Consider the following 25,355-nt stretch of genomic DNA (forward strand, 5'->3'; position numbering starts at 1 on the left):
AGTTTATAAAATATGTAGACAGGAACATTGCTTAAAAAATCATCTATTATTTTTAAAATTTTATTTATTTTTTATTGAGCAGTTTTAGATTTACAGAAAATTCAGGCAGAAAGTACAGAGTACAGAGTTACCATATACCACCCCCCCAACACATGCTGTTTTCTCTGTTATTAACATTTTGCATTAGTGTAGGTACTTTTGTTACAATTGATGAAACAATATTATTATAAATACACAACTTAACATACTATTAATCATATTCCATAGTTTACATTAGGGTTCATTCTTTGTGTTGTACATTTCTATGTTGTTTTCTTTAAATGTTTATCCTGGTAACATATATACAACCTAAAATTTCCCATTTTTACCACTTTCAAATATACAATTCAGTGGTATTAATTCCATTAAAAATGTGGTGCTGCCATCACCACCATCCACTACCAAAACTTTCCCACCATCTCAAACAGAAATGCTATACTGAATGAGCATTAACTTGCTATTTCCCACCCCCTACCCCAACCCCTGGTAACCTGTATTCTAGTTTCTGATTCTATGCATTTGTTTATTCTGTTTATTTATATAAGTGAGGTCAAACAGTATTTGTCCTTAAACAATAATTTATTTTTAGTTTCTGGATTTTATAACTTTATTTAGATAGCTTAAAATTTCATTTAAAGTTTAACTTGGTAGAGAGAATTTAGGAGAATCTGTTACTTGTATTACCTAAAGTCATTAAATTAATTTTGTGCTGCTCCAGAGTACAGAACTGGACTTTATTCATCTTTCAAATATTTTCAGTATCTACTAAGTATCAGCATTAGGAATACGATGATAAACCCAAAGAGACATGGTTTCTGCTTTCGTACAATTTATAGTTTAATATATTGCCTTATTTACATGTCCAAGATATTCACCACCACTGTATCTGCATTCTAGGTCCATAGAAAATGGGGATCTAGAGGGCATGCTCCTTGCCTTTAAGAGTATAACTTGGGGGAAAAAAAAAGTATAACTTGGAAATGGTATACTTTCCTTCTGCTCACATGTTATTGAGCAGAACTTAGTCACATGACCACACCTAGCTGCAAAGGAGTCTGGGAATGTAGTCTTTATTCTGGATAGCCATGTATCTAGCTAAAATTTGGGATTCTATTTCTATAAAAGGAGACAACAGATACTGGGGAATAGCCTCTGTAATACAGAGGAAAGAAATGTCAAAATATCAAAAAAATTAATGTAAAATTACAGCTATTTTAGTACTATAAAAAGAGAGTATATGGGGGAAATTTGATGTAGATAGAGAAGTTGAGGAAGGCTTCTCTGAGAAAGTGAGAATTTACTGAAGAATAGATCAGAGCATTTAAGGGGTGTGTGGTACCATAATAATGCCAACAATAACATTAATAATAAATACAATTTTTTGCATAGCTATTGTTGCCTAAGTACTTGGCAGTTTACAAACATTTTTGCTGATCTCAAGATAACCCCGTATGGTAGTTCTTTGTGGCTTAAGGCTTAGGGAGAAGTGACTTGTCTTAAGGCCGCACATTAAGTAATACAGCCCTAAGTTAGTACATCATGCCAGGTACTGTGCTAATTCTTTAATCTCATTTTCTCGTTACTACTTACAGCAACCCCAAAAGTTAGGTATTATTATTATTATTATTGTTTCCTCATTTTGCAGTTGAGGAAAATAAGGCTTAGATTTGACCACACTTAAAGAGCTGGTAAGTTGCAAAGCTAGAATTCAAACCTAGTTTCATCTCTAGACATTATGCTTGCTTACTTACTGTACTGCATAACTGCCTTCAATATAAATATCAACTAGCCACAGAGGTCCTATTCTTGGAGGTATGTTTGGGGATTAATATAAATGAGGTTCCTTAATTTTCTTATGGTATGGTAGTATATTGGAAGGAATGAAGTTATTTCAGGATATTTGTTTTTCCCATTGTTCTGCTATGTTTTGTTTGGAAATTTTTTTTATTTGATAAATAAAATAATTTAAAAAAATATAATGGAACTTGCTGATAATTTAAACTATACCAAAGTAAGAATTAGTGACTTTTCAATTAATAGATATTTAAAGAGTTGCTTAAAATATTTTTATTTGATTGTAGAGGATATTAATGTATGCGGTAAATTGTTTGATTTCTAAGATGACTTTAATCCTACCAGCCTATGAACTTTTGAATATAAACATGTATGATAATGAAAATGATATTTCAATTCATAAGTATTTTGATAAAATTACGATGTAAATATTCTGATAGTAAACCAAAATTTTAAAAAAATTGCATCAAGATATTTGAATAGACTTTGGTCATAGAAACATTTTTAAATAAATTTTAAAATATAAATTATTTGCATTTTACTTGTGTTTATAGCATGTTTGTAAAGCACTTCATGAAATTTACGGTGTTAATTGTTCAGCTGAAGATGTTTTCAACTTGGATTCTAGCACTGATGAAAAATTTAGCCGCCATTTAATATTTCAACTCCATGATGTGGCATTTAAAAATAACATTCATGTTGGTAAGTACCCTGTTTCAAAAAACATATGAAATTACATTAAAAACTCATTTCTCTATTTCTCTTGAAATTTTGTAAATATTTAGTAGGTTTTTCATGTTTTCAAAATTCGCCCTTAGCTCTAGACCTATCTTCTTGTTCTAGACACAGTAACCTATTCAGGATATCCTTGGCATTATCACCTCTTGCCATGGATATTGCTTGGCCATTCATGCCCTGCTACTGGTTTCTTCTCCCACTGAGTTGTTTCAGAAATTCTCTGGATAATCCATGAGAGGTCTTTCCATTTTTTAGTCTTATCTGTGATGCTTCAGATCTGGATTATGACCTTTTCTTTGACCTTGCCTTAGCTTTTAGTGCGTGAGGAATGGACTTGGGTCCAGGCCACATCAAGGAAGGCTTGTTTATTGTTCCAGGCAGAACTTCAGGTTGAGAGGAAGTCTAGATGTGAAAACCTGAAAGTGTAATCAGTGTATTTGTTCCAGGACTGGGCATTTAGAGGCACAGGCCCAGGTATAAAACTGAGAAGTCAAGTCAAGGAGAAAACAAATAGGCAGAATGGAACACCGAAAACCAAAGTTTAAATAGAATCCCAAATCCTGATGTTTATCAGAGCAGGTTTAGGGCAGATATTCTATGTAAGTACAAACAGCAGGCTACTGACTAAAGTTAGGTAACAGGTTATCAATGCAAGAGCTACAGGTGTCCGGCAGTTTCAAGGGCACTAGGAGTAAAAGGGATGAACATAGTCAGTAAAGGACTGGCATAAAATCAGATAGTTAATTGCCAGATGAAGGTTAACACTAGGTCACAGTGACCTCGTCTGCCATGTCTCCCTGTTTTCTATTTAACTGGGCTTTCCTTCTGTCTTTTTCTGTCATTCCATAGATACTATTAATCCTAGACTCTGTCTTTGACTCACTCTCTATCCTTATCCTTGGTGATCCTCCATTCCCATGGCTTAGATCATGATCTGCCTGTTACTGACCCACAAACTTTTATCTCCAGTCCAGATGTTTTCCTAGACTCAAACCCATAGAGCCAACTACCTATTAAACATCCCCATGCAGACACTTGAAACTTAGTATGTCCTAGATGAGCTCCTCATCTTTTCCCCAAACATGTTCCTCCTCCTGTGATATCTGTATCAGTGAACAGTATCACCATCCATTCAGTTACCCAAGTAAAAATGTTCGTGTTGTCTTTGATCTCTTTGTATCTCTCGACTTATTTATTTAGTCAGCTAGCTAGAGTGATCGTACCACTTGTGCACCCCAGACCTTTCAATGATTATTCACTGCCTTCAGGAAAACAGTACAAAATGAGGCCTGATCTCTTAGCACTGTGCCCTTCTTTCTCAATCCTTTAGTTGGCTTCCTCTGTGGGCCATTTTCTTCTGAGCCTTTGCACTTTTTGATGCTGCTGTCTGATCAGACATACCTTCAATTCCTCTGGAGAAGCTCTGCTGTTCTGTTAAGACAGTTTATACATCACATCCCGTGAGAAGGTTTTTCTGTCACATTCCAAACCCCAGACTTAAGTTAGGTCTTCCTCTGGGTTGCAGATTGCACCCAGTACTTATTGTGTCAAACACTTAACCACTTCCTGAGGTAATTTCCTGTTTGTTTGTTTTCTTGTCTATTCCACTTAGTGTTTCTTTAGGGCAAGGACTGTCTCTTATTCATCACTGTATTTCCAGACTTTAGTACGTAATAATATTTTCAATAATAATTATATTGTCAGTACAACAGCAATAAGTACAAATAGACATTTAATAAATATTTGCTGAATGAATGAATGAATGAATGAATGTATGTCAAGTAGGTTCTTGTCAAGGAGTAAAAGACTCCCAAGCAAGATACTTTTTTGATGCCTAATTGCTCCCTACGTCTGCTCTGTGACTTGTAGTCACAAAGCTTAAAATTGGAATCGGTTGCTAGTGAAGGAGGGGAAAATAAAAATTTAGTAGATAACTAACAGTCTCTGCTACAAATATTTTCTGAAAACATAACATTTGAATAAAATTACATCATGTAGGCAAAGGTAAGGAAGTCTTTACTATTAGAGGGAACAGCATGAGCAAAAGGATGGAGATATGAGGTTAATTTGGGAAGCAGTGGATAGTCTAATATGGCTAGAGGGAAAGACATAATCAGATCTGTTAAATGAACTAAAATTGTGAACTGCCGGAACCAGAGATGCAGAGAAGATGTAATAGTACAAAATTTCCCTTTCACTTCCCCTCCCTCATATTCCTTGACTGCATTTCTAATTCCTATTGTCAACCTTTCAGAAAGGGTAATTAGGGTAAGTGTACAAGATCATAAATGTCAGCAAAATGTGTACATTTGGTCTGCCTAAAAAATACTCTTTTGCCAGCCTGCTACATGTAGTACCTGAAATTTCTATGATTGTTCTTTTAAGTTATTCCTAGCCAATTAGATAATCCTGGTATTAATGACTAATGATGGAGGGGATGGTGATAAGATTGGGGAAGGGAAAAAAAAAGCAAAGTAGTTTTTCTGGGGGCAAGTTTTTTTTATGCTGGTTGATTATCATCATATCCTACACCTGGTAACACCCTGCCAGGGTCAAAGCCAACTCTGCCCCCTCAGTGCTACCATCACAACTGGTTTCTGCAACCATGCCCCCATTTCTCTTGCCTGCAATTTTAAGTTTTCTGGAAAGTTAACTGTATCCATTTTTGTTTGTATTGCTTTGTTCATTGCTATACCATGATTTCTTTTCAGTCATTATTTACCTTATCTCCTAATTGCAGAGATAATCATATCTATACAACATTGCAATTCAAATGCTTTTTTTTTTAATTCAATTTTATTGAGATATATTCACATACCATACAATCATCCTGGTGTACAATCAATTTTTCACAGCACCATTATATAGTTGTACATTCATCACCACATTCAATTTTTGAACATTTTCATTACCACACACAAAAAAGAACAAGAATAAAAGTTAAAGTGGAAAAGAACACCAAAACACCCCCCCTCCCCATTTTTCATTTACTTTTTGTCCTCATTTTTCTATTCATCTGTTCATGCACTGTGTAAAGGGAATGGGAGCCACAGAGTTTTCACAATCACACAGTCACACAGTGTAAGCTACATAGTTATACAATAATCGTCTTCAAGAATCAAGGCTACTGGGTTGCAGTTGAACAGTTTCAGGTATTTCCTTATAGCTATTCCAATACATTAAAAACTAAAAAGGGATATCTATATAATACATAATACATAAGAGTAACCTCCAGAATGACCTCTTGACTCTATTTGAGATCTCTCAGCCAATGAAACTTTATTTTGTTTCCTTTCACTTCCCCCTTTTGGTCCAAGAAGGTTTTCTCAATCCCTCATCACCACAAGTCGTGGCCCACATTGCAGGGAGTTCCACACCTCTGGAAGTCATATCCTACATAGTGGGGAGGGCAGTGAGTTTACCTGCAGAGATGGCTTAGAGAGAGACGCCACATCTGAGCAACAAAAGAGGTTCTCTGGGGGTGACTCTTAGGCACCATTTTAAGAAGGCTTAGCCTCCCCCTTGTAGTAACAAACTGCTTAAGGGCAAGCCCCAAGGTCGAGGGCTCGGCCTTCTAATCTGGTAGCCCCCAATGCTTGTGAAAAATATTAATTTGCCAGGTGGGGAAATTTAATATTTCCACATTTTCCCCCAGTCCCTCAAGGGGGCTTTGTGAGTACATCTTCATTCTCTGCCGAATTTTTTCTGGGATGTATTGGGGCTTCACTCTAACCTGTACAAACTAACCAGTCCTCACTCCCCAATCAATGCTCCATATAATTATGTTGTTTGAATAAACTGACCATACAAGTCAAATTATATAATGTGTTACAAAAAATGTAGATCTTTTATCTGGTAAACATCTCTTCCTTTGGTCCCACACAGAAGCTGAAGCTTCAAAAACACCATCAATATCATCCTTTACCATTCTGTCTGATTTACCTTAGTCCTAACCAAATCCATTTTGTTCATATCTCTAACTGAAGTCTGATCTCTTTTTTCAGACTCTTTACCATTTGCTGTATGGGGTAATGCCGACATTCATAGCTGCCGAACTCTGGCACTGAGTCTCAGGTGTCACACGGATACCCAGAGTTCCAGGGACCGACCAGGTTATACACAAATAGCTCAGCATCTCAGAGTTTAGACATAACCATTACAGTTCAGGGATAGATTTAACTGCTATAAGAGCTTACAGTCTAGGAACCTTTACAGTAAGCCTTCCCAGACTCAACCCTCAGAGCCGGCACATTTTATTTAATCCATATCAATGAGGCATTATAATATTTTTCTTTTCATTTCTGTCGATGTACCTTTAGGTCATCTCCATCCACTGCAACTCATGAATACTGACACCATAAACCCCACTGTGCAAATGTCCCTTCACATCCCTATTTTCAGTTCTTCCAAGTGTATAACCAATAATTAAGTTGCAGGACCATATGGCAACCCCATGCTTAGCTTCCTGTGGAACCACCACACTGCCCTCTAGATGGGCTGCCCCATTCTACTTCCCCACCAGTGGTGATTAGGTACATCCCTTTCTCCACATTTTTTCCAGCATTTGTATCCCTCTGTTTTTTAGATGGTTTTATTCACACACCATACATTCCATTCTAAGTAAAAAATCAGTGGTTCTCTATATAATCACATAGTTATGCATTCACCAGCACTGTCTATATAAGAACATTTCCATTTCTTCTGCAAAGAAAGAGGAAGAGGCAAAAAAAAAAGTAAAAAGAGAAAAAGAAGGAAAAAAAGGTGACAACTAAAAAGCAACAAAAGAAAAAATAAAATACAATGAAAAAGTTACACACCACCACCACCAGTAAGAATCCCATACTGCTCCTTTATATCCCCTTCTTATAGACATTTAGTTTTGATATATTGCCTTTGTTACAGTTAGTGGAAGCATATTATAATGTTACCGTTAGCTATAAACTCTAGTTTGCATTGATTGTGTTTTTTTTCTCCAATACCACCCCATTTTTTAACACCTTGCAAAGTTGACATTTATTTGTTCTCCCTCATATAAAAACATATTTGTAGATTTGATCACAGCCATTGACCACTCTAGCTTTCACTAAGTTATACAGTCCATCTTTATCTTCTGTCCTTCCCCCTGTCGTCGTCCTACTTGCCCCATCCTTCCTCCCTCAACTTACTCACAGTCGTCTTTGTTTGGTCTATTTACATTATTGTGTTACTGTCACTCAGTATTGTGCTCCAAACCTCTTTCCTGTCTTTTCCTTTCTGTCTGTAGTGCTCCCTTTAGTATTTCCTATAGAGCAGGTATCTTGTTGATAAACTCTCTCAGTGTCTGTCTGAGTATATTTTAAACTCTTCCTCATATTTGAAGGACAGCTTTGTCGGATATAGAATTCTTGGATGGTAGTTCCTCTCCTTCAGTCTCTTAAATATATCATGCCTTCTCGCCTCCGTGGTTTCTGCTGAGAAATCCACACATAGTCTTATTGAGGTTCCCTTGTATCTGATGGATCACTTTTCTCTTGCTGCTTTCAGAATTCTCTTTGTCTTTAACATTTGATAATCTGATTATTAAGTGTCTTGGCATAGATCTACTTGGATCTATTCTGTTTGGGGCACACTGTGCTTCTTGGATCTGTAATTTTGTCTTTTGTAAGAGATGGGAAATTTGCAGTGATTATTTCTTCCCTGATGGTTTCTGCTCCTTTTTCCTTCTCTTCTCCTTCTGGAACACCTATGACCTGTACATTCATGTATTTCATGTTGTTATTCAGTTCCCTAAGATGCTGCTCATATTTTTCCATTCTTTTCCCTATCTTTTCTTTTGTGTGTAGGATTTCAGATGTCCTGGCCTCCAGTTCATGAATCTTTTCTTCTGTGTCTTTAAATCTGCTGTTGTATGTCTCTTGTGTTTTTTAATCTCTTGTGCCTTTCATTCCCATCAGTTTTGCTAATTTTTTTTATACACTTTTGATTTCTTCCTTATGTTCGCCGAGTGTCTTCTTTATACCCTTCATCTCTTTTGCCATATCTTCTCTCAACTCATTGATTTGATTTTTGAATTGATTTAGCATATTTGTTTGAAGATTTTTAATTAGTTGTTTCAAATCCTGTCTCTCAGTTGAGGTATGTTTGTTCCTTTGACTAGGCCATATTTTCATTTTTCCTAAGGCGATTCAAAATCTTCTGTTGTCTAGGCATCTGGTTCCCTTGTATGCCCCAATCAGATTTTCCCAGACCAGAGGGTCCCAGGTCTCAGGAGGAAGGTGTAATCAGTTTCAAGTTTCCCTGAGCAGCAAGTTGTCAAACTTTCCTGTGATGTCTCTAGACTCGGTGCTTGTCCTATCCTGCCTAGCAAGTGGCACTTGTTAGCCTGCAGCTCCCCACCGCGTAAAGAGGTGCGGTCCCTTTACTTCACTGTGAACCAGTCTTGGCCAGGGGCCGAGGGTGTCAGAAGCCAAGCTTAAGTTGTTTCTATTTTTTTTTGTTTTCTTCCGGGACCTGAATTCTCTGAGGGAGGGCTGTCACTTGAGCTGCGCCCTGCACCCTTTTTCTTAGGGAAGGTATACCTCCTAGGGAGTTATCTTCTGCACTTGAATTCCTCCTTTGTGTCTCTGGCTCTCTTAACTCTACCCTTGCCTGGGTCATGACTGCGAATTGAAAATGCCTGAGGCTTTTTCTAATGAGCTGCTTAGAATGAGAAAAAAAAAATGGAAAAAGAGCAAAAGCCCCTTTTCGGAGCCAGTCTCCAGCCCCTCAGTTTTGCAGGTCGACTGGAGTTTGTGCCCAGTTCTCTGTGCCCGTTTTTTGGGGACACAGCCATTCTCCAGCACTCTGATCTTGGCCATCTCCAAAAGCCTGTTTTTATTTAGTTATATGTGTGTGTGTGTGTGTGTGTGTGTGTGTGTGTATATTTATACTTATATTTATATTTATATATATTTTGTATTCAGTAGTCCAAATATGTTAAATTAAAACTGCAATTGGAGCTTGGCTGAGTCACCCCTCCCTTCTCCGACAGGGACTGCTTCTTTCTCACACGGCAGAAATTTTGCATCTAGGCCTGCTGTACTGGGGGGCGGGGCGGGTACCGTTCCAGTTTTTACTTACTTTATGTTGTGATCTTAGCTGTTCCACCCATTCCTGACTGGTGTACAATGTGTGAGCAATTACTGATGTCCCCCAACAATTGTTCCAGACTATTTACTGGTTGTTCCTGGCTATTTGCTAGTTGCTCTAGAGGACTAAATTCCACACATCCCTGTGCCACCGTCTTGTCCTGGCCCCTCCAAATCAAATGCTTTTGCTTTCATTTTGAGATTTAGTGTTTTATAAGAAATTAGATTTGTTCCTTTGACTAGGGAAGCAACTAAGTCCATGTTGGGGGAAGAGAATTTTGAATTTAGAACATACGTATCTTATGAGTTAAGGGTTCAAGCCTGTCCTAGTAAATAAAGTAACAAATAAAACCAGAATAAAACAGTTTGAGACTAAAGTTAAATTAAGTTTTTCTAATAGTATTGCATTTCTCCAGTATTGTTATACATGAAGCAACTTAGCCAAAGTATTACTTGATTCTATGGTATAAATAGTATCTGAGTTTAAAGAAATTCCAGATTGTCTTATGAACTTTTCATTGTAAAGATAGGGCCACTAATATTCATAGCTGTTAGGATAAACATCAAAATACAATAAACAAATGTATTTAATCTCTTTTAAATAATCACTAAAAGGCAATGTCTTTTATGAAAAATATGACAGTAATCTATTAAAAAATAAATTTATTTTAATAAAAGTCATTGAGTAATTTTTGGCTTTGTGCTAGATACTTCACTTACATTGTCTTTAATCCTCACAACTGCCCTACACAGTCACTATTTTTTTTTATTAAGATTTATTCACATACCATTCAATCATCCAAAGTATATAATCCATTGATCACATTACCATCATATAGTTGTTCATTCATCACCCCTATCTATTCATCACCCTGATCTCACAGTCACTATTATCATCATAATGATGCAGATAAGGAAACAGGCTCAGACACATTAAGTAATTTGCTCAGGTTATACAGTGGGTAAGTGGTAGAGGAAGGATTTGAACTCGAAGATTTTACTCTTTCTGTTACCCTGTGTTGTATTATTAAATGTATTTTGTAAAAGGTGTACTGGAGAATGCTTGAACTAATCAGATTTTCTCATTCATTCTTTAATCAGTGACTCTGAAGATAATTCTAATTAATTTGTTTTAATAAAACTAGTGCTTTTTTGGTGCTAGAATGTTAGGCTCAGGCCCAGACTAGTAGTAACACTGGCACATCTTCTCAAATTAACCTTCTCAACTAAATTGATTTGCTGACAAGTAACACCAAGTTGCCTTGTCAGTGGGAGTTGAAAAAGTAAAAGATTGCACAAGAGGAAGGAAGTTACAGGAGAAGCCTGTTACAATTTATATAGATCTGTATAATAACAACTCAGTTTTAAAACCGGAAGTCAAAAAAGGAACCTTACTGTGTAAAATGATATGTAGATTTGTGTCTAGATCTTAAGTTATAGTTTGCATAAAAGAAGAATTAATCATAATGCCTTATTTTACCTTAGGTAATTTTGTGAGAAAAATTCTGCAACCTGCTCTTAAATTAATTGCCAAAGAAGATGATGATTTGATGCGAGAGACAATAGACAATGGAATGTCCCATTTTTCTGAAGCACCAGTTAAACAAGCAATTTCCTTTAGCAAAATGTGCACAGAAAAGAATATAGGTGAGAACTGGACATTGAATTCAAAGAAACTGGAGAGACTGGAATCAGCTAAGCAAAGCAGTCCTGATCTTTCATTTTTAGTTGTGAAGAATAACAGAGGAGAAAAGCATCTTTTTGTAGATCTAGGTAAGAAAATTTGAAAGCTTTCTCTATTAGACTATCCTTTTGTACTTTTCTCATTTTTCTTTTCTTTTTTTAAAAAGCAGTTTTATTCACACACCATACAATCCTTCCAAAGTGTACAAGCAATAGCTCTAAGTATAATAACAAAGTTCTGCATTCATCACCTCAATCAGTTTTAGAAATTGTCATTGCTCCAAAAAGAAAGATTCCATATCCCTTTAATTATTATTGACACTTAGCATTGGGAGGGTACCTTTGTTACGATTGATGAAGGAATATTAAAATATTACTGTTTACTATAGTGCATAGTTTGCATTGCATGTATTTTTTTCCCCATATTCCACCCTGTTATTAACACCTTGTATCAGAGACGTGTATCAGGGAAGAACATTCTTACATTTGCACTATTAACCACCTTCGTTGTCTGCCACAGGGTTCACTATCTTATAAAGTCCCATGTTTCATCCGCTGACTTTTCTTCTGGTGACATACATGACCCTAAACAACCCTTTCAACCATAATCACATGCACAATTTAGCGCTGTAGTTATCCTTACAGTAATGTGCTACCCTCCTCTGTTTCCCAAACATTTATAAAAAATCTCATTAAAAATTCTGCATGAATGAAGCATCTGCTCCCCATTCTCTACCCTCATTCTGTCTCCTGGTAACCTATATTCTAGATATGAACTCCATTAGTTTGCTCATTAGAATTAGTCCATATCAGTGAGTTCATTCAATATTTGTCCTTTTGTGTCTGGCTTATTTCACTCAACATAATGTCCTGAAAGTTCCTCCATGTTGCATGCATCAGGACATCATTTCTTCTTACAGCTGAATAATATTCTTCATATATATGTACCACATTTTGTTTATCCATTCATCAGTTGATGGATACTTGGGTTCCTTTCATCTTTTTTACAGTTGTGAATAATGCTTCTATGAACATTGGTGTGCAAATGTTTGTTCATGTCCCTGCTTCTGAGAATATACCCTGTGGCACAATTGTCAGATCATATGGCTACTCTATACTTACCTTCCTGAGGAACCACCAAACTGTCTTCCACAGTGGTGTACAATTCTACATTACCACCAGTGATGAAAAAGTGTTCCTGTTTCTCCACATCCTCTCCAACACTTATAGTTTGCCTTTTTTTTTTTAATAGTGAGTATTCTTGCAGATGTGAAATGATACCAGTAGTTTTGATTTGCATTTCCCTAATAGCTAGTGAAGTTGAGCATCTTTTCATGTGCTTTTTAGCCATTTATATTTACTCTTTGGAAAAATGTCTATGTAAGTCTTTTGCCCATTTTAAAATTGGGTTGTCTGTCTGTGTTGTTGTTGTTGAGTTGTAGGATTTCTTTTTTATATTCTGGAAATTAAACCCTTATTGGATATGTGGTTTCCAAATATTTTCTCCCATTGAGTAGGTGGCCTTTTTACCTTTTTGACAAAGTCCTTTGAAGTACAAAAGTATTCAGGCTTGAGGAGGTCCCATTTATCTAGTTTTTTCTTTTATTGCTTGTGCTTTGGATGTCAAGTCTAAGAAACCATTGCCTACCACAGGATCTTGAAGATGCTTCTCTACATTTTATTCTAGGAGATTTATGGTACTGGTTCTCATAGTTAGGTCTTGATCCATTTTGATTAATTATTACAGGGTGTGAGATAGGGGTCCTATTTCATTCTTTTTGATAGGGATATCCAGTTCTCCCAGCACCATCTGTTGAAGAAATGGTTCTGTCATGGTTGAGTGGATTTGATGGCTTTGTTAAAGATCCATTGATGATACATCTGAGGGTCTTTTTCTGAAGTCGCAGTTCAATCCCATGGTAAATATGTCTATCTTTATGCCAGTAGCATGCTGTTTTGACCACAGTAGCTTTGTAATATGCCTTAAAATCAGGCAGTATGAGTCTTCCAACTTTGTTCTTCTTTTTCAAGATGTTTTTGGCTATTTGAGACCCTATACACTTCCAAATAAATTTGGTAATTGGCTTTTCCATTTCTGCAAAAAAGGCTATTGGAATTTTCATTGTGATTTCTTTGAATCAGTAAATCAACTTGGGTAGAATCTACATCTTAATGATATTTAGTCTTCAATCCGTGAACATTGAATGTCCTTCCATTTATTTAGGTCTTCTTTGATTTCTTTTAGCAGTATTTTGTGGTTTAATGTAATGTCCAGGTCCTTTACGTCCTTGGATAAAGTTATTCCTAGTATTTGATTCTTTTAGTTGCTATTGTAAATGGAGTCTTTGTCTTGATTTCTGTTCTGGTTTGCTAAAGCTGACAGAAAAGCAATATACTAGAAGTGGATTGACTTTTACAATGGTCATATATTAGTTCACAAATTTACAGTTCTAAGGCCCTGGAAATGTCCAAACTAAGGCTTCAACAAGAGGATCCCTTCATTGAAAAAAGGCCGATGACGTCCAGAACACCTCTTTCAGCTGGGAAGACACGTGGCTGGTGTCTCCTGGTCCTTTGCTCTTGGGTTGCATTGCTTTCAGCTTCTCATTCCAGTGGCTTTATTTTTAAAAGTCTCTGGATTCTCACTTAGCTTCTCCGGGGCAAACTCTGGCCTCATCTCTTAGCTTAGCATCTCCAGATGTCTTTCTGTCTGCATCTCCAAGTGTCTAGGTCTGTGTAGGCTCTGAGCGCTCTCTCTCGCTTTCTCTTGCGCGCTCTCTCACTTTCTCTCAGCTTCTTAAGGACTCCAGTAAACTAATTAAGATTCACCTTGAATGGGTGGGTCACATTTCCATGGAAATAATCTATTCAAAAGGTCTCACCCACAATTTTCTGGGTCACATCTCCATGGACAAACTAATCAAAAGATCCCACCCACAATGGGTCTGCCACCACAAGATTGGATTAAAAGAACATGGCTTTTGTGGGGTACGTAGTAGATTCAGACCAGCACATTCATTCTCAGACTCATTACTAGTGTATAGAAACACCACTGATTTTTGCATGTTGATCTTGTATCCTGTCACTTTGCTGAATTTGTTTATTAGCTACAGGAGCTTTATCTTAGATTTTTTGGGGACTTTCTAAATGTAGGATCATGTCATCTGCAAATAGTGAAAGTTTTACTTCTTCCTTTCTGATTTGGATGCGTTTTTTCTTTTGCTTGCCTAACTGCTCTAGCTAGAACTTATAGCACAATGTTGAATAACTGTGATGACAGTGGGCATCCTAATCTTATTCCAGATCTTAGAGAGAAAGCTTTCAGTCTATCAGCATTGAGTATGATGTTAGCTGATGTTTCTTAACATGTATTTTCAAGAAATTTCCTTCTATTCCTATATTTCAGAGTGTTTTTAATAAGAAAGGATGCTGGATTTAGTCAAATCAAGATGATCATATATTTTTTGCCTTCAATTTGTTAATGTGGTGTAATACATTAGTTGATTTTCTTGAGTTGAACCACCCTTGCATACCTGGGATAAAACCCACTTGATCATGGTGTACAATTTTTTTAATATGTTGTTGGATTTGGTTTCCAGGTATTTTCTTGAGGATTTTTGCATCTATATTTTTTAGAGTGATTGGTCTATAATTTTCTTTTCTTGTAGTAGTTTATCTAGCTTTATTACTAAGTGATGTTGGCTTCAAGGAACAAGTTTGGTAGCATTCCTTACTCTTTAATTTTTTTTTTTTGGACAAGTTTGAGCATGGTTGATATTAATTTTTCTTGGAATGATTGGTAGGATTTGCCTGTGAAGCCATCTGTTCCTTCTGTGTTGGGAGGTTTTTAATGACTGATTCAGTCTCTCTACTTGTGATTGGTCTGTTGAGGTCTTCTACGTCTTCTAGAGTCATTGTAGGCGTGAGTGTGTTTCTGGGAAATTGTCCATTTCACCTAAGTTGTCTAATTTGTTGGCATACAGACATTCATAGTTTCCTCTTATGATCTTTTTTATTTCAGTTTGGTCAGTAGTAATGCCCCCTCTCATTTCTGATTTTATTTATTTATATCTTCTCATTTTTTCTTTTGTCAGTCCTACTAAGGGTTTGTCAATTTTATTGATCTTCCCAGAGAATCAACTTTTGGTTTTATTGATTTCTTTCTATTGTTTTTTGTTGTTGTTCTCAGTTTCATTTATTTCTACTCTAATCTTTAATTTTTCTTTCTTTCTGCTTGCTTTGGGATTAGTTTGTTCTTCTGTTTGTAGTTCCTTCAAGTGTGCAATAAGGTCTTTGATTTAACTCTTTGTTCTCTTTTAGTTTAGGTGTTTAGGGCTGTTAATATCTCTCTCAAAATCTTGTGACTTGTGACTGGTACTCCCTTTATCCAGTGTATGGGCAGATGAATACTAAAATAAAGACAAACAAATAAATAATAGGGATAAGGGGTATGAGATGCTTTGGGTGTTCTTTTTTATTTTTATTTTTATTATTTTTCCTTTTTTTTGCGTAATGAAAATGTTCTAAAATTGACTGTAGTGATTAATGCACAGCTATGTGGTGATACTGTGAGCCATTGATTGTTTTCCTTGGATGGATTATATGGTGTGTGAATAGATCTCAGTAAAATTGCAAAAAAAATCCCTCTCCTCACTGCCTTTGCAGCAGTGTCCCATAAGTTTTGATATGTTGAGTTCTCATTTTCATTTGTTTCGAGATATTTACTGATTTATCCCGCAGTTTCTTCTTTGACCCACTGTTTGTTTAAGAGTGTGTTGTTTATCCTCCATAAATTTGTAAATTTTCCAGTTCTCTGCCTGTTACTGATTTCCAGCTTCATTCCATTATAATCAGAGAAAGTGATTTGTATGAAATCACTCCTTTAAAATTTGTTGAGACCTGTTCTGTGGCCCAACATGTGGTCTATCCTGGAGAAGTAGCCACGAGCACTTGAAAAGAATGAATATCCTGCTGATTCGTGGCACAATGTTTTATATACGAGTTTTCTTATTATTCTTCTGTCTAGATGTTCTAGCTATTGATGAAATTTCCAACTGTTATTGTAGATACATCTGTTATTCCCTTCAGTTATTACAGGGTTTGCCTCATGTATTTTGGGGCATCCTCGTTAGGTGCATAAATATTCATGATTGTTGTTTCTTTTTGGTGGAGTACCCCTTTTATTAATATGTGATGTCCTTCTTTGTGACTTTTAACATTTTTGCATTTGAAGTTTATTCTGTCTGATACTAGTATAGCTACCCCAGCTCTTTTCTGGTAACAATTTGCATGGAATATCTTTTTCCAGCCTTTCCCTCTCAACGTATTTGCGCTTTGGTCTAAGGTGAGTCTGTTGTCTACAGCATGTAAATAGATTATAACTTTTTGTTTAAAATCCATTGGCAATCTGTGTGATTTGATTGGAGAGTTTAGTTCATTAACATTCAATGTTACTGTTGTAAAGGCAGTACTTACTTTAGCCATTTTATCCTTTGGCTTTTATATGTCATATCTTATTGTCTCTCTTAGCCCTTTTAGTCACCCTTACTGATAGTCTTCATTTTTACACTCTTTTCCCATCCTCTCTCTCCTGTTTCCCTTTCATTCTGCAGTACTCCCTTTAGTATTTTTTTTTCTTAAATTAACTTTATCAAATAAAAAAACATTTCCAAACAAAACAAAGCAAAGCAGTAGGAAAAACAAATATCCTGAAATAACTTTATTCCTTCCAGTATGCTCCTACCATACCAAAAGAAAATGAACAAACCATAGTCACACCTGAGCATTTCCATATTGTTAAGATCACCCTAAGTATCTTGTCTGTTCTTATTAGATTATTATTCCCCCTTCACTAGCTGCTATCTCTAGGTCCCCTATATTCTACAATGTAAGACACTTATTTTGCATTTTCCACAGAGTTCACATTAGTGGTAACACAGTATCTCTCCTTTTGTGTCTGGCTTATTTCACTCAGCATTATGTGTTCAAGATTTATCCATGTTGTCATGTTTCATGACCTTGTTCCTTCTTACTGCTATGTAGTATTCCATCATGTGTATATACCACATTTTGTTTATCCTCTCATCTGATGAAGGACATTTTGGTTGTTTCCATCTCTTGGCAATTGTGAACAATGCTGCCATGAACATCAGTATACAATTATCTTCATGTCACTACTTTCAGTTCTTCTGGGTAAATACTGAGAAGTGAAATTGCTGGATTGTAGAGTAACTCAATAGCTAGTTTTCTGAGGAACTGCCAGACTGTTTTCTAGAGTGGCTGAACCATTACACAGTTCCACCAGCAATGAATAAGAGTTCCAATGTCTGCACATCCTCTCCAGCATTAGTAATGTCCTGTTTGTTTAATGGCATCCATTCTTATTGGTGTGAGATGATACTGCATTGTGGCATTGATTTGCATCTCCCTAATAGCTAGGGAAGATGAACATTTTTTCATGTATTTTTTTAGCCATTTGTATTTCCTCTTCAGAGAAATGTCTTTTCATATCTTTTGCCCATTTTATAATTGGCTGTTTGTACTATTGTCATTGAGTTGGAAGATATTTTTATATATACAAGATACCAGCTTCTTATCAGATACATGGTTTCCAAATATTTTCTTCCATTGAGTTGGTGGCCTCTTTACCCTTTTGATAAATTTCTTTGAGGTACAGAAGCTTTTAGTTCTGAGGAGTTCCCATTTATCTATTTTTTCTTTCATTGCTTGTGCTTTAAATATAAGATCTAAGAAGTGACCTCCTAATACTAGGTCTTGAAGATGTTTCCCTAAATTATCTTCTAGGAGTTTTATGGTACTCTCTCTTATATTGAGATCTTTGATCCATGTTGAGTTAATTTTTGAATAGGTTGTAAGGAAGGGGATCGTCTTTCATTCTTTTGGATATAGATATCCAGTTTTCTCAGCCCCATTTGTTGAAGAAGCTGTTATGTCCCAGTTCAGTGGATTTGGGGGCCTTATCAAAAATCAGTTGACCTTAGATCTCGGGTCTATTTCTGAATTCTCAATTCAATTCCATTGATCTGTATGTCTATCTTTGTGCCAATACCATGCTTTTTTGACTACTGTGGCTTTATAGTAAGCTTCAAAGTCAGGCAGTGTAAGTCCTCCCACTTCATTTTTCTTTTTAGAATGCTTTTAGCTATTCAAGGCCTCTTTCTCTCTCAAATAAGTTTGATGACTAGTTTTTCCAAGTCTGCAGAGTAGATTGTTGGAATTTTGATGGGGATTGCATTGAATCTGTAGATCAATTTCGGTAGGATTGACATCTTAACAACATTTAGCCTTCCTGTCTATGAACACGGATTATCTCTCCATCTCTTTAGGTTCCCTTTTATTTCTTTTAGTAGAGTTATGTAATGATCTGTGTAGAGGTCTTTCACCTCCTTGGTTAAGTTTATTCCTAGGTACTTAATTTTTTTAGTTGCTATAGATAATGGAGTCTTTTTCTTGAGTGTCATTTCTACTGTCTAGGAACTTTACTGACTTATGTACATTAATCTTGTATCCCACCACTTTGCTGAATTTGTTTATTAGCTCAAGTAGGTGTGTCGTCGATTTCTCAGAGTTTCCTGAGTATAAGATCATATTATCTGCAGCTAATGAGAGTTTTGCTTCTTCCTTTCCAATTTGGATGCCTTTTTTTTCTTTGTCTTGCCAAATTGCTCTGGCTAGAACTTCTGGTATGATGTTGAATAGTAGTGGTGACAGCGGGCATCCTTGTCTCATTCCTGACATTAGAGGGAAGGCTTTCAGTCTCTCTTCATTGAGTACTATACTGGCTGTGTGTTTTTCATATATGCCCTTCATCATATTGAGGAAGTTTCCTTCAATTCCTAGCTTTTGAAGAGTTTTTATCAAAAAAGGATTCTGGGTTTTGTTGAATGCTTTTTCAGCATCTATTGAGATCATCATTTGATTTTTCCCTTCTGACTTGTTGATATGTTGTATTATGTTGATTGATTTTCTTATGTTGATCCACCCTTGTATGCCTGGGATGAATCCCATTTGGTCAGGGTGTATGATTTTATTAATGTGTCTTTGAATTCGATTTGCAAGTATTTTGTTGAGAATTTTTGTACCTATATATTCATTAGGGAAATTGGCCTGTAGTTTTCCTTTCTTGTAGTAACTTTATCTGGTTTTGGTATTAGAGTGATGTTGGCTTCATAAAATGAGTTATGTAGTGTTCCATTTTCTTCAATTTTTTGAAAGAGTTTAAGTAGGAATGGTGTCAGTTCTTTTTGGAAAGTTTGGTATAATTCCCCTGTGACGCCATCTGGCCCTGGGGTTTTATTAGTAGGAAGCTTTTTAATAACTGAATGGATCTCTTCACTTGTGATTGGTTTGTTGAGGTCTTCTGTTTCTTCTCTGTTCAGTTTAGGTTGTTCGCGTGTTTCCAGGAAATTATCCATTTCCTCTAAATTATCTAGTTTATTGGCATAGAGTTGTTCATAGTATCATCCTGTGATTTCTTTTATTTCTTCAGGATCCGTGGTAATAATCCTCCTCTCATTTATTATTTTGTTAATTTGGGTCTTCTCTCTTTTTGACTTTGTCAGTCTAGCTAAGGGTTTGTTGATCTTGATCTTCTCAAAGCACCAATTTTTGGTTTCATTTATTCTATTTGTTTTGTTGTTGTTGTTTTCCATATCATTTATTTCTGCTTTAATCCTTGTTATTTCTTTTCTTCTACTTGGTGTAGGATTAGCTTGCTGTTTATTTTCTAGCTTCTTCAGTTTTTCCATTAGTTCTTTGATTTTAGCTCTTTCTTTCTTTTTAATGTATGCATTTAGAGCTATAAATTTCCACCTCAGTACCGCCTTTGCTGTGTCCCATAAGTTTTGATATACTGTGTTCTCATTTTCATTCATCTCTAGATATTTAGCAATTTCTCTTGCAGTTTCTTCTTTGACCAACTTATTGTTTAGGAGTGTGTTGATAACCCCCAGATATTTGTGAGTGTTCTGGATCTTTGATAATTATTAACTTCTAGTTGCATTCCATTGTGGTCAGAGAATGTGTTTTGAATAATTTCAGTCTTTTTAAATTTATTGAGACTTGTTTTATGCCCCAGCATATGATCTATCCTGGAGAAAGTTCCTTGAACATTAGAGAAAAATGTATATCCTGGTAATATGGGATGTAATGTTCTATATATGTCTGTTAAGTCCAATTCGTTTATCACATTGTTTAGGTTCTCAATTTCCCTTTTGGTCTTCCTGAGGATGATTTCTTATAGTATTTCTCTTGTTAACAGACTCTCTTGGCTTTTGGGTATCTGTGAATATTTTAAACTCCCTCATTTTTGAAGGACACTTTTGCCAGATAAAGTAGTCTTGGCTGGCAGTTTTTCTCTTTCAGTATCTTAAATATATCATACCACTGCCTTCTTGCCTCCATGGTTTCTTATGAGAAATCAGAACTTAGTCTTATTGAGTCACCCTTGTATGTGATGTATCGCTTTTCTCTTGCTGCTTTCAGAATTCTCTCTTTATCTTTGGCATTTAATTTTCCGATTAGTATGTGTCTTGGAGTAGGTCTATTAGAATTTATTCTGTTTGGAGTACATTGTATTTCTTGGATGTGTATATTCAAGTCTTTCATAACAGTTGGGAAAATTTCAGCCATTATTTCCTCAAATGTTCTTCCTGGCCCTTCGCTTATCCCTCTGAGACACCCATGGTATGTATGCTTGGGTGCTTCATGCTGGAGTTCAGTTTCCTGAGACCTTGTTTATTTTTTTCATTTTTTTCTTTCTTTGTTCTTCTGTCTGTAAGATTTCATATGTCCTGTCTTCTAAGTTGCTGATCCTTTCTTCTGCCTGTTAAAATTTGCTGCTGTTTCCCTCTAGTGTATTTTTATCTTAACTGTTGCACATCTCATTCCCACAAGTTCTGTATTTTTTTCTGTGCATGCATTCAGATTCTTCTTTAAGCTTACCCAGTGTCTACTTAATATCCTTTATCTCTTTAGCCATATTTTACTTCATCTTCTTGAATTGATTCAGGAGATACATTTGAACATCCTTGATAGTTGTTTTGATTCTGTGTATCCTCCAACTTTTTAATTTCTTCCTTTGACTTGGCCATGTTTTCCTTTCTTATTATGACTTCTGTTTTTTTGCTGGTGTCTAGGCATCTGATTATCTTGATGTGTTTACTCTAATGGTCTGTTTCTCTGTCTTGCTTAAGGTTTTATTGTTGATTGGCTTTGTGTTAAGGCTCTTGTTTGACAGTTGGTTCAACTTATTCTAGATCTTTAGAATCACCCATGTTTTACTCATCAGAACAAGGCCAGGGACCCATGAAGGGGGCGCATACCAGTTCCGAAGGGCCCTGGACAGAGGGTCAGGAAAGAAACCAAAAAGCCCCTCCCCCCTTTTTTTTTCCACCTCCCCTAAACTGCACTTTCCTGGTCTTTCCAACAGATGGCACTCTGGCTTTTTTTTTTTCCCCACAGCCCTAAGGAGGGAGTGCATTTTTTCAGCCTCTAACAAGTGGTGTTGAAACAGTGGCCGTGGGATCCCTGTTCCAGGCAGGCTAGAACCATGATATAGAGCTGGCAGCTGTCCAAATTCACTGATCAGAACTAATGCTTAGCACTAGACCATGCCCTCCTCCCCACTTTCCCATGGAGGAAGACCTTCACACCCCTCTCCATCTGTGGCAGCCAGCCACTGGCTGTATCTGAGGCGAGCCTTAAGGGCAGAGGATGGGTGCTAGCCACTGTCAAGAGAGGGAATCACTCACAGTTTTTGCTGTAGTTTCTTAGTGTGCCCATCCCATTGTTTTCTGGATGCTGTGTAGGGCTCCGCTGGTCTCTGGAGCCCCAGAACCATTGATTCAGACAGTTTCTGCTGTCCACTAGCTGTGTTTGTAGGAGGAGTGTGTCCTGTATCTCCCTACTCCACCATCTTGGAGTCTCTTCTGTATTTTGTAAGAAACTAGTCAGTGCCCACTTGTCACTATGCTTAAGATTCTTGCTACCACCACTGTTCCAAAGTGACAGTGGAAGTCCCTAGCAGAATGTGATTGTAAGCTCAGGTGCTAGGAATCTACTATGTTTACTGTTCAGAGAGCTTAGAGAGGTCCCTGTGGGATGTAAACACCAGGTTGGCCTGAGCTCCAACAGAGAATTGTGTTTCTAGCTTCTTCATGGAAATGCCCCAAAGGCTTATGTCAGGAGAGTCTTGATAGGGGACAATTGGAACAGTGCTCTACAACATTGATCACAGGTTAAATTACATTAAATAAATTTAATAGAAAAACAATTAAAAACAGTACTCTAAAGTGGCAGCGTATGGCTGGATGTTTTCTTCCCTGAACAGCTTTGTGGTCTTGGCAGGTGTGTGTGTCAGGGGCCATTTCATCAGCTTCTCTGATGCAATCAACCTGGTGACTTCTGTGCCCCATTCTGTTCTGCTTGATTCTGTTTTCTGAACCTGAGGATATAGGAAGCACTGGGTTGTCAGTACTCCAGCCTGATTCAGTGTCTAAAAGTTAAGGGGAAGTTGTTTTAAACTATAGGTAGCATATTTAGGCCCATAGTAGCACCAACAATGGGGAAGTGTTAATGCTGTATTGTGTGTCTTTTTAGCACTCCTGAGAACCAAGTGCCAGAATTTGGAAATATAGTTCAGTAAGTGCAATGTAGTAATGTGGGTATGAGCAGTCATATAAGTTATGAGCAGAGGATCATTGTTATTAATGAAAAGTTTTGTTTTATTAGAACATTCTTTCCATGTCGGACTAGCCTCCAGTAAACTAGTAAGAATGTGTAATAGGAAGTTATATAGGGAGGGTAGGAGAAACCAATAACTAAGTTCCACTCTACTCGAGTAGAGAAACAGAATACCCCAATTCATGATCATTCTAGCCTTGAAAGGTTACTGAAGGAGCAAGAAAATTTTCTACAAGTCAACAACTAAAAGACAAACAACCCATTTAAAAAATGGGTAAAAGGTATGAATAGACATTTCTCCCAAGAATATCTGCAAATGGCCAAAAATAACATGAAAAGATGCTCAACATCATTAGCCATTAGGGAAATGCAAATCAAAACCACAACAAAATACCATTTCACTTCCATTAGAATGACAACTATTTAAAAAATGGAAAACAAGTGTTGTAAAGGATGTAGAGAAATAAGAATACTCATTCATTGCTGGTGGGAATACAAATTGTTGCAGCCACTGTGCCAAATGGTTTGGCAGTTATTTAGAAAATTAAGTATAGAATTACCATATGACTTGATAATCCCACTGCTAAGGATATACCCAAAAGAATTGAAGCAGGGATGCAAGCAGATATCTGCACTCCGATGTTCCTAGCACCATTCACAATTGTCAAAAGATGAAAGTGACCCAGCTGTCTGTTAACCGATGAATGTGTAAACAAACTGTGTATACTCACAATGGAATGTTACTTACCCATAAAAAGGAATGAAGTTCTGATACATGCAACAACCTGGGTGAACCTTAAAAACATCATGTTGAGTGAAATGTGCCAGACACAAAAGGACAAATATGCACTCTCATTGACATGAAATAATTAGAATAAGCAAGATCATAGAGTCAGAATCTAGAATATAGTTTACGAGGGGACAGGGTAGAAGTAGGAGATAAGAGTAAAGGCCTGTTATGTACAGTTTTTGTTTCAGGTGAAGGGAAAGTTTTGGTAATGGATGGGGGTAATATAATCAACACTACTGAATTGTATATTTGAAAGGGATTAAATGGGAAATTTTAGGTTGTGCATGTATATACACACACACAGTGTGTGTGCATATATGTATATATGTGTATGTGTATATATATATAACCAGAATAAAATATTTTAAAAACCCTAGAACCATACAACAGAAGGAGTAAACCCTAATGTAAATTATGAACTATTGTTAGTAGTGTACTTATAATAAAGTTCCATCAATTCTAACAAAAGTACCGCGCTAATGAAAAATGTGAATAATAGGGAAAACTGCATGTGTGAGTGACAGGGTGGGTAGTACATGGGAATCCTGTACTTTCTGCATGATTTTTCTGTAAATCTAAAACTTCTTTAACTTAAAAAAAAGGCAAAAGACTTGAACAGACATTTTTCCAAAAAGATATACAAATGGCCAACAAGCACATGAAAAGATCTCAATATCATTAGTCATTAGGGAAATGCAAATCAAAGCCATCATGAGGTACCACTTCACACCCACTAGGATGGCTCTAATTAAAAACAATGGAAAATAACACATGTTGCTGAGGATGTGGTGAAATTGGAACCCTCCTACTTTGCTGGTGAGAATGCAGAATGGCTTAGCCACTCTTCAAAACTGTTTCCTCAAAAAGTTGAACGTAGGATTACCATATGGCTCTGGTAATTCCCTTACAGGTATACACCCCAAAGCATTGAAAACTGGTTCTCAAAGACATATACAGCATGTTCATAGCATGCTGTTCATAATACCCACAAGGTAGAAACAGGCCAAATGTTCATGAACAGATGAACTGATAAACAATTGTATTATATGTACAGCAGAAAATGATAGTCATAAAAAGGATTGATTTACTGATACTTGCTATGTGTATGAACCTTTCACATTCTGAAGGAAGCCAGACACAGAAGGTCACGTATTGTATGATTCCATTTAATAAAATATCCAGAAAAGTAAATCCATAGACAGAACACAGATTGGTGGTTGCCAGGGCCTGGTGGAGGGGGAATGGGGAGCAGCTGCTTAATGGGTAACTAGATAGAGATGGTGATTGTATAATGTTGTAAATGTACTAAATGACACTGAATTGCTCACTTTAAAATAGTTAATTTTATGTTATGTAAATTCCACCTTGATAAAAATGAATGAATGAATGAGTGACATGGGAAGTAATTCCTAAACTACTTTGACAAGTTCAGAGATTTAATAATGCATGCCATATTTTTTTTCCTGCAAATTTATTGAGATATATTCATACACTATATAATC

At 36.4% G+C, this 25,355-nt stretch overlaps 1 protein-coding gene across 4 annotated transcripts in view; it reads left to right on the forward strand.

Moving 5' to 3' along the window:
- The window catches only part of PRIMPOL (primase and DNA directed polymerase), a 72,643-nt gene that overhangs the window by 21,929 nt on the left and 25,359 nt on the right, over positions 1–25,355 (forward strand). For all 4 annotated transcript variants that reach the window (XR_005216006.1, XM_037831098.1, XM_037831097.1 and 1 more), the window contains exons 6-7: positions 2,388–2,535; positions 11,163–11,450. Coding sequence is in view for 3 of the 4 variants with exons in the window: in XM_037831098.1 (XP_037687026.1) it covers positions 2,388–2,535; positions 11,163–11,450 (436 nt within the window). In the remaining variant the exon portion in view is untranslated. The remainder of the gene's footprint in view (positions 1–2,387; positions 2,536–11,162; positions 11,451–25,355) is intronic.

This window comes from Choloepus didactylus, chromosome 3 (assembly GCF_015220235.1).
Source record: "Choloepus didactylus isolate mChoDid1 chromosome 3, mChoDid1.pri, whole genome shotgun sequence".
Lineage (NCBI taxonomy): Eukaryota > Metazoa > Chordata > Mammalia > Pilosa > Megalonychidae > Choloepus > Choloepus didactylus.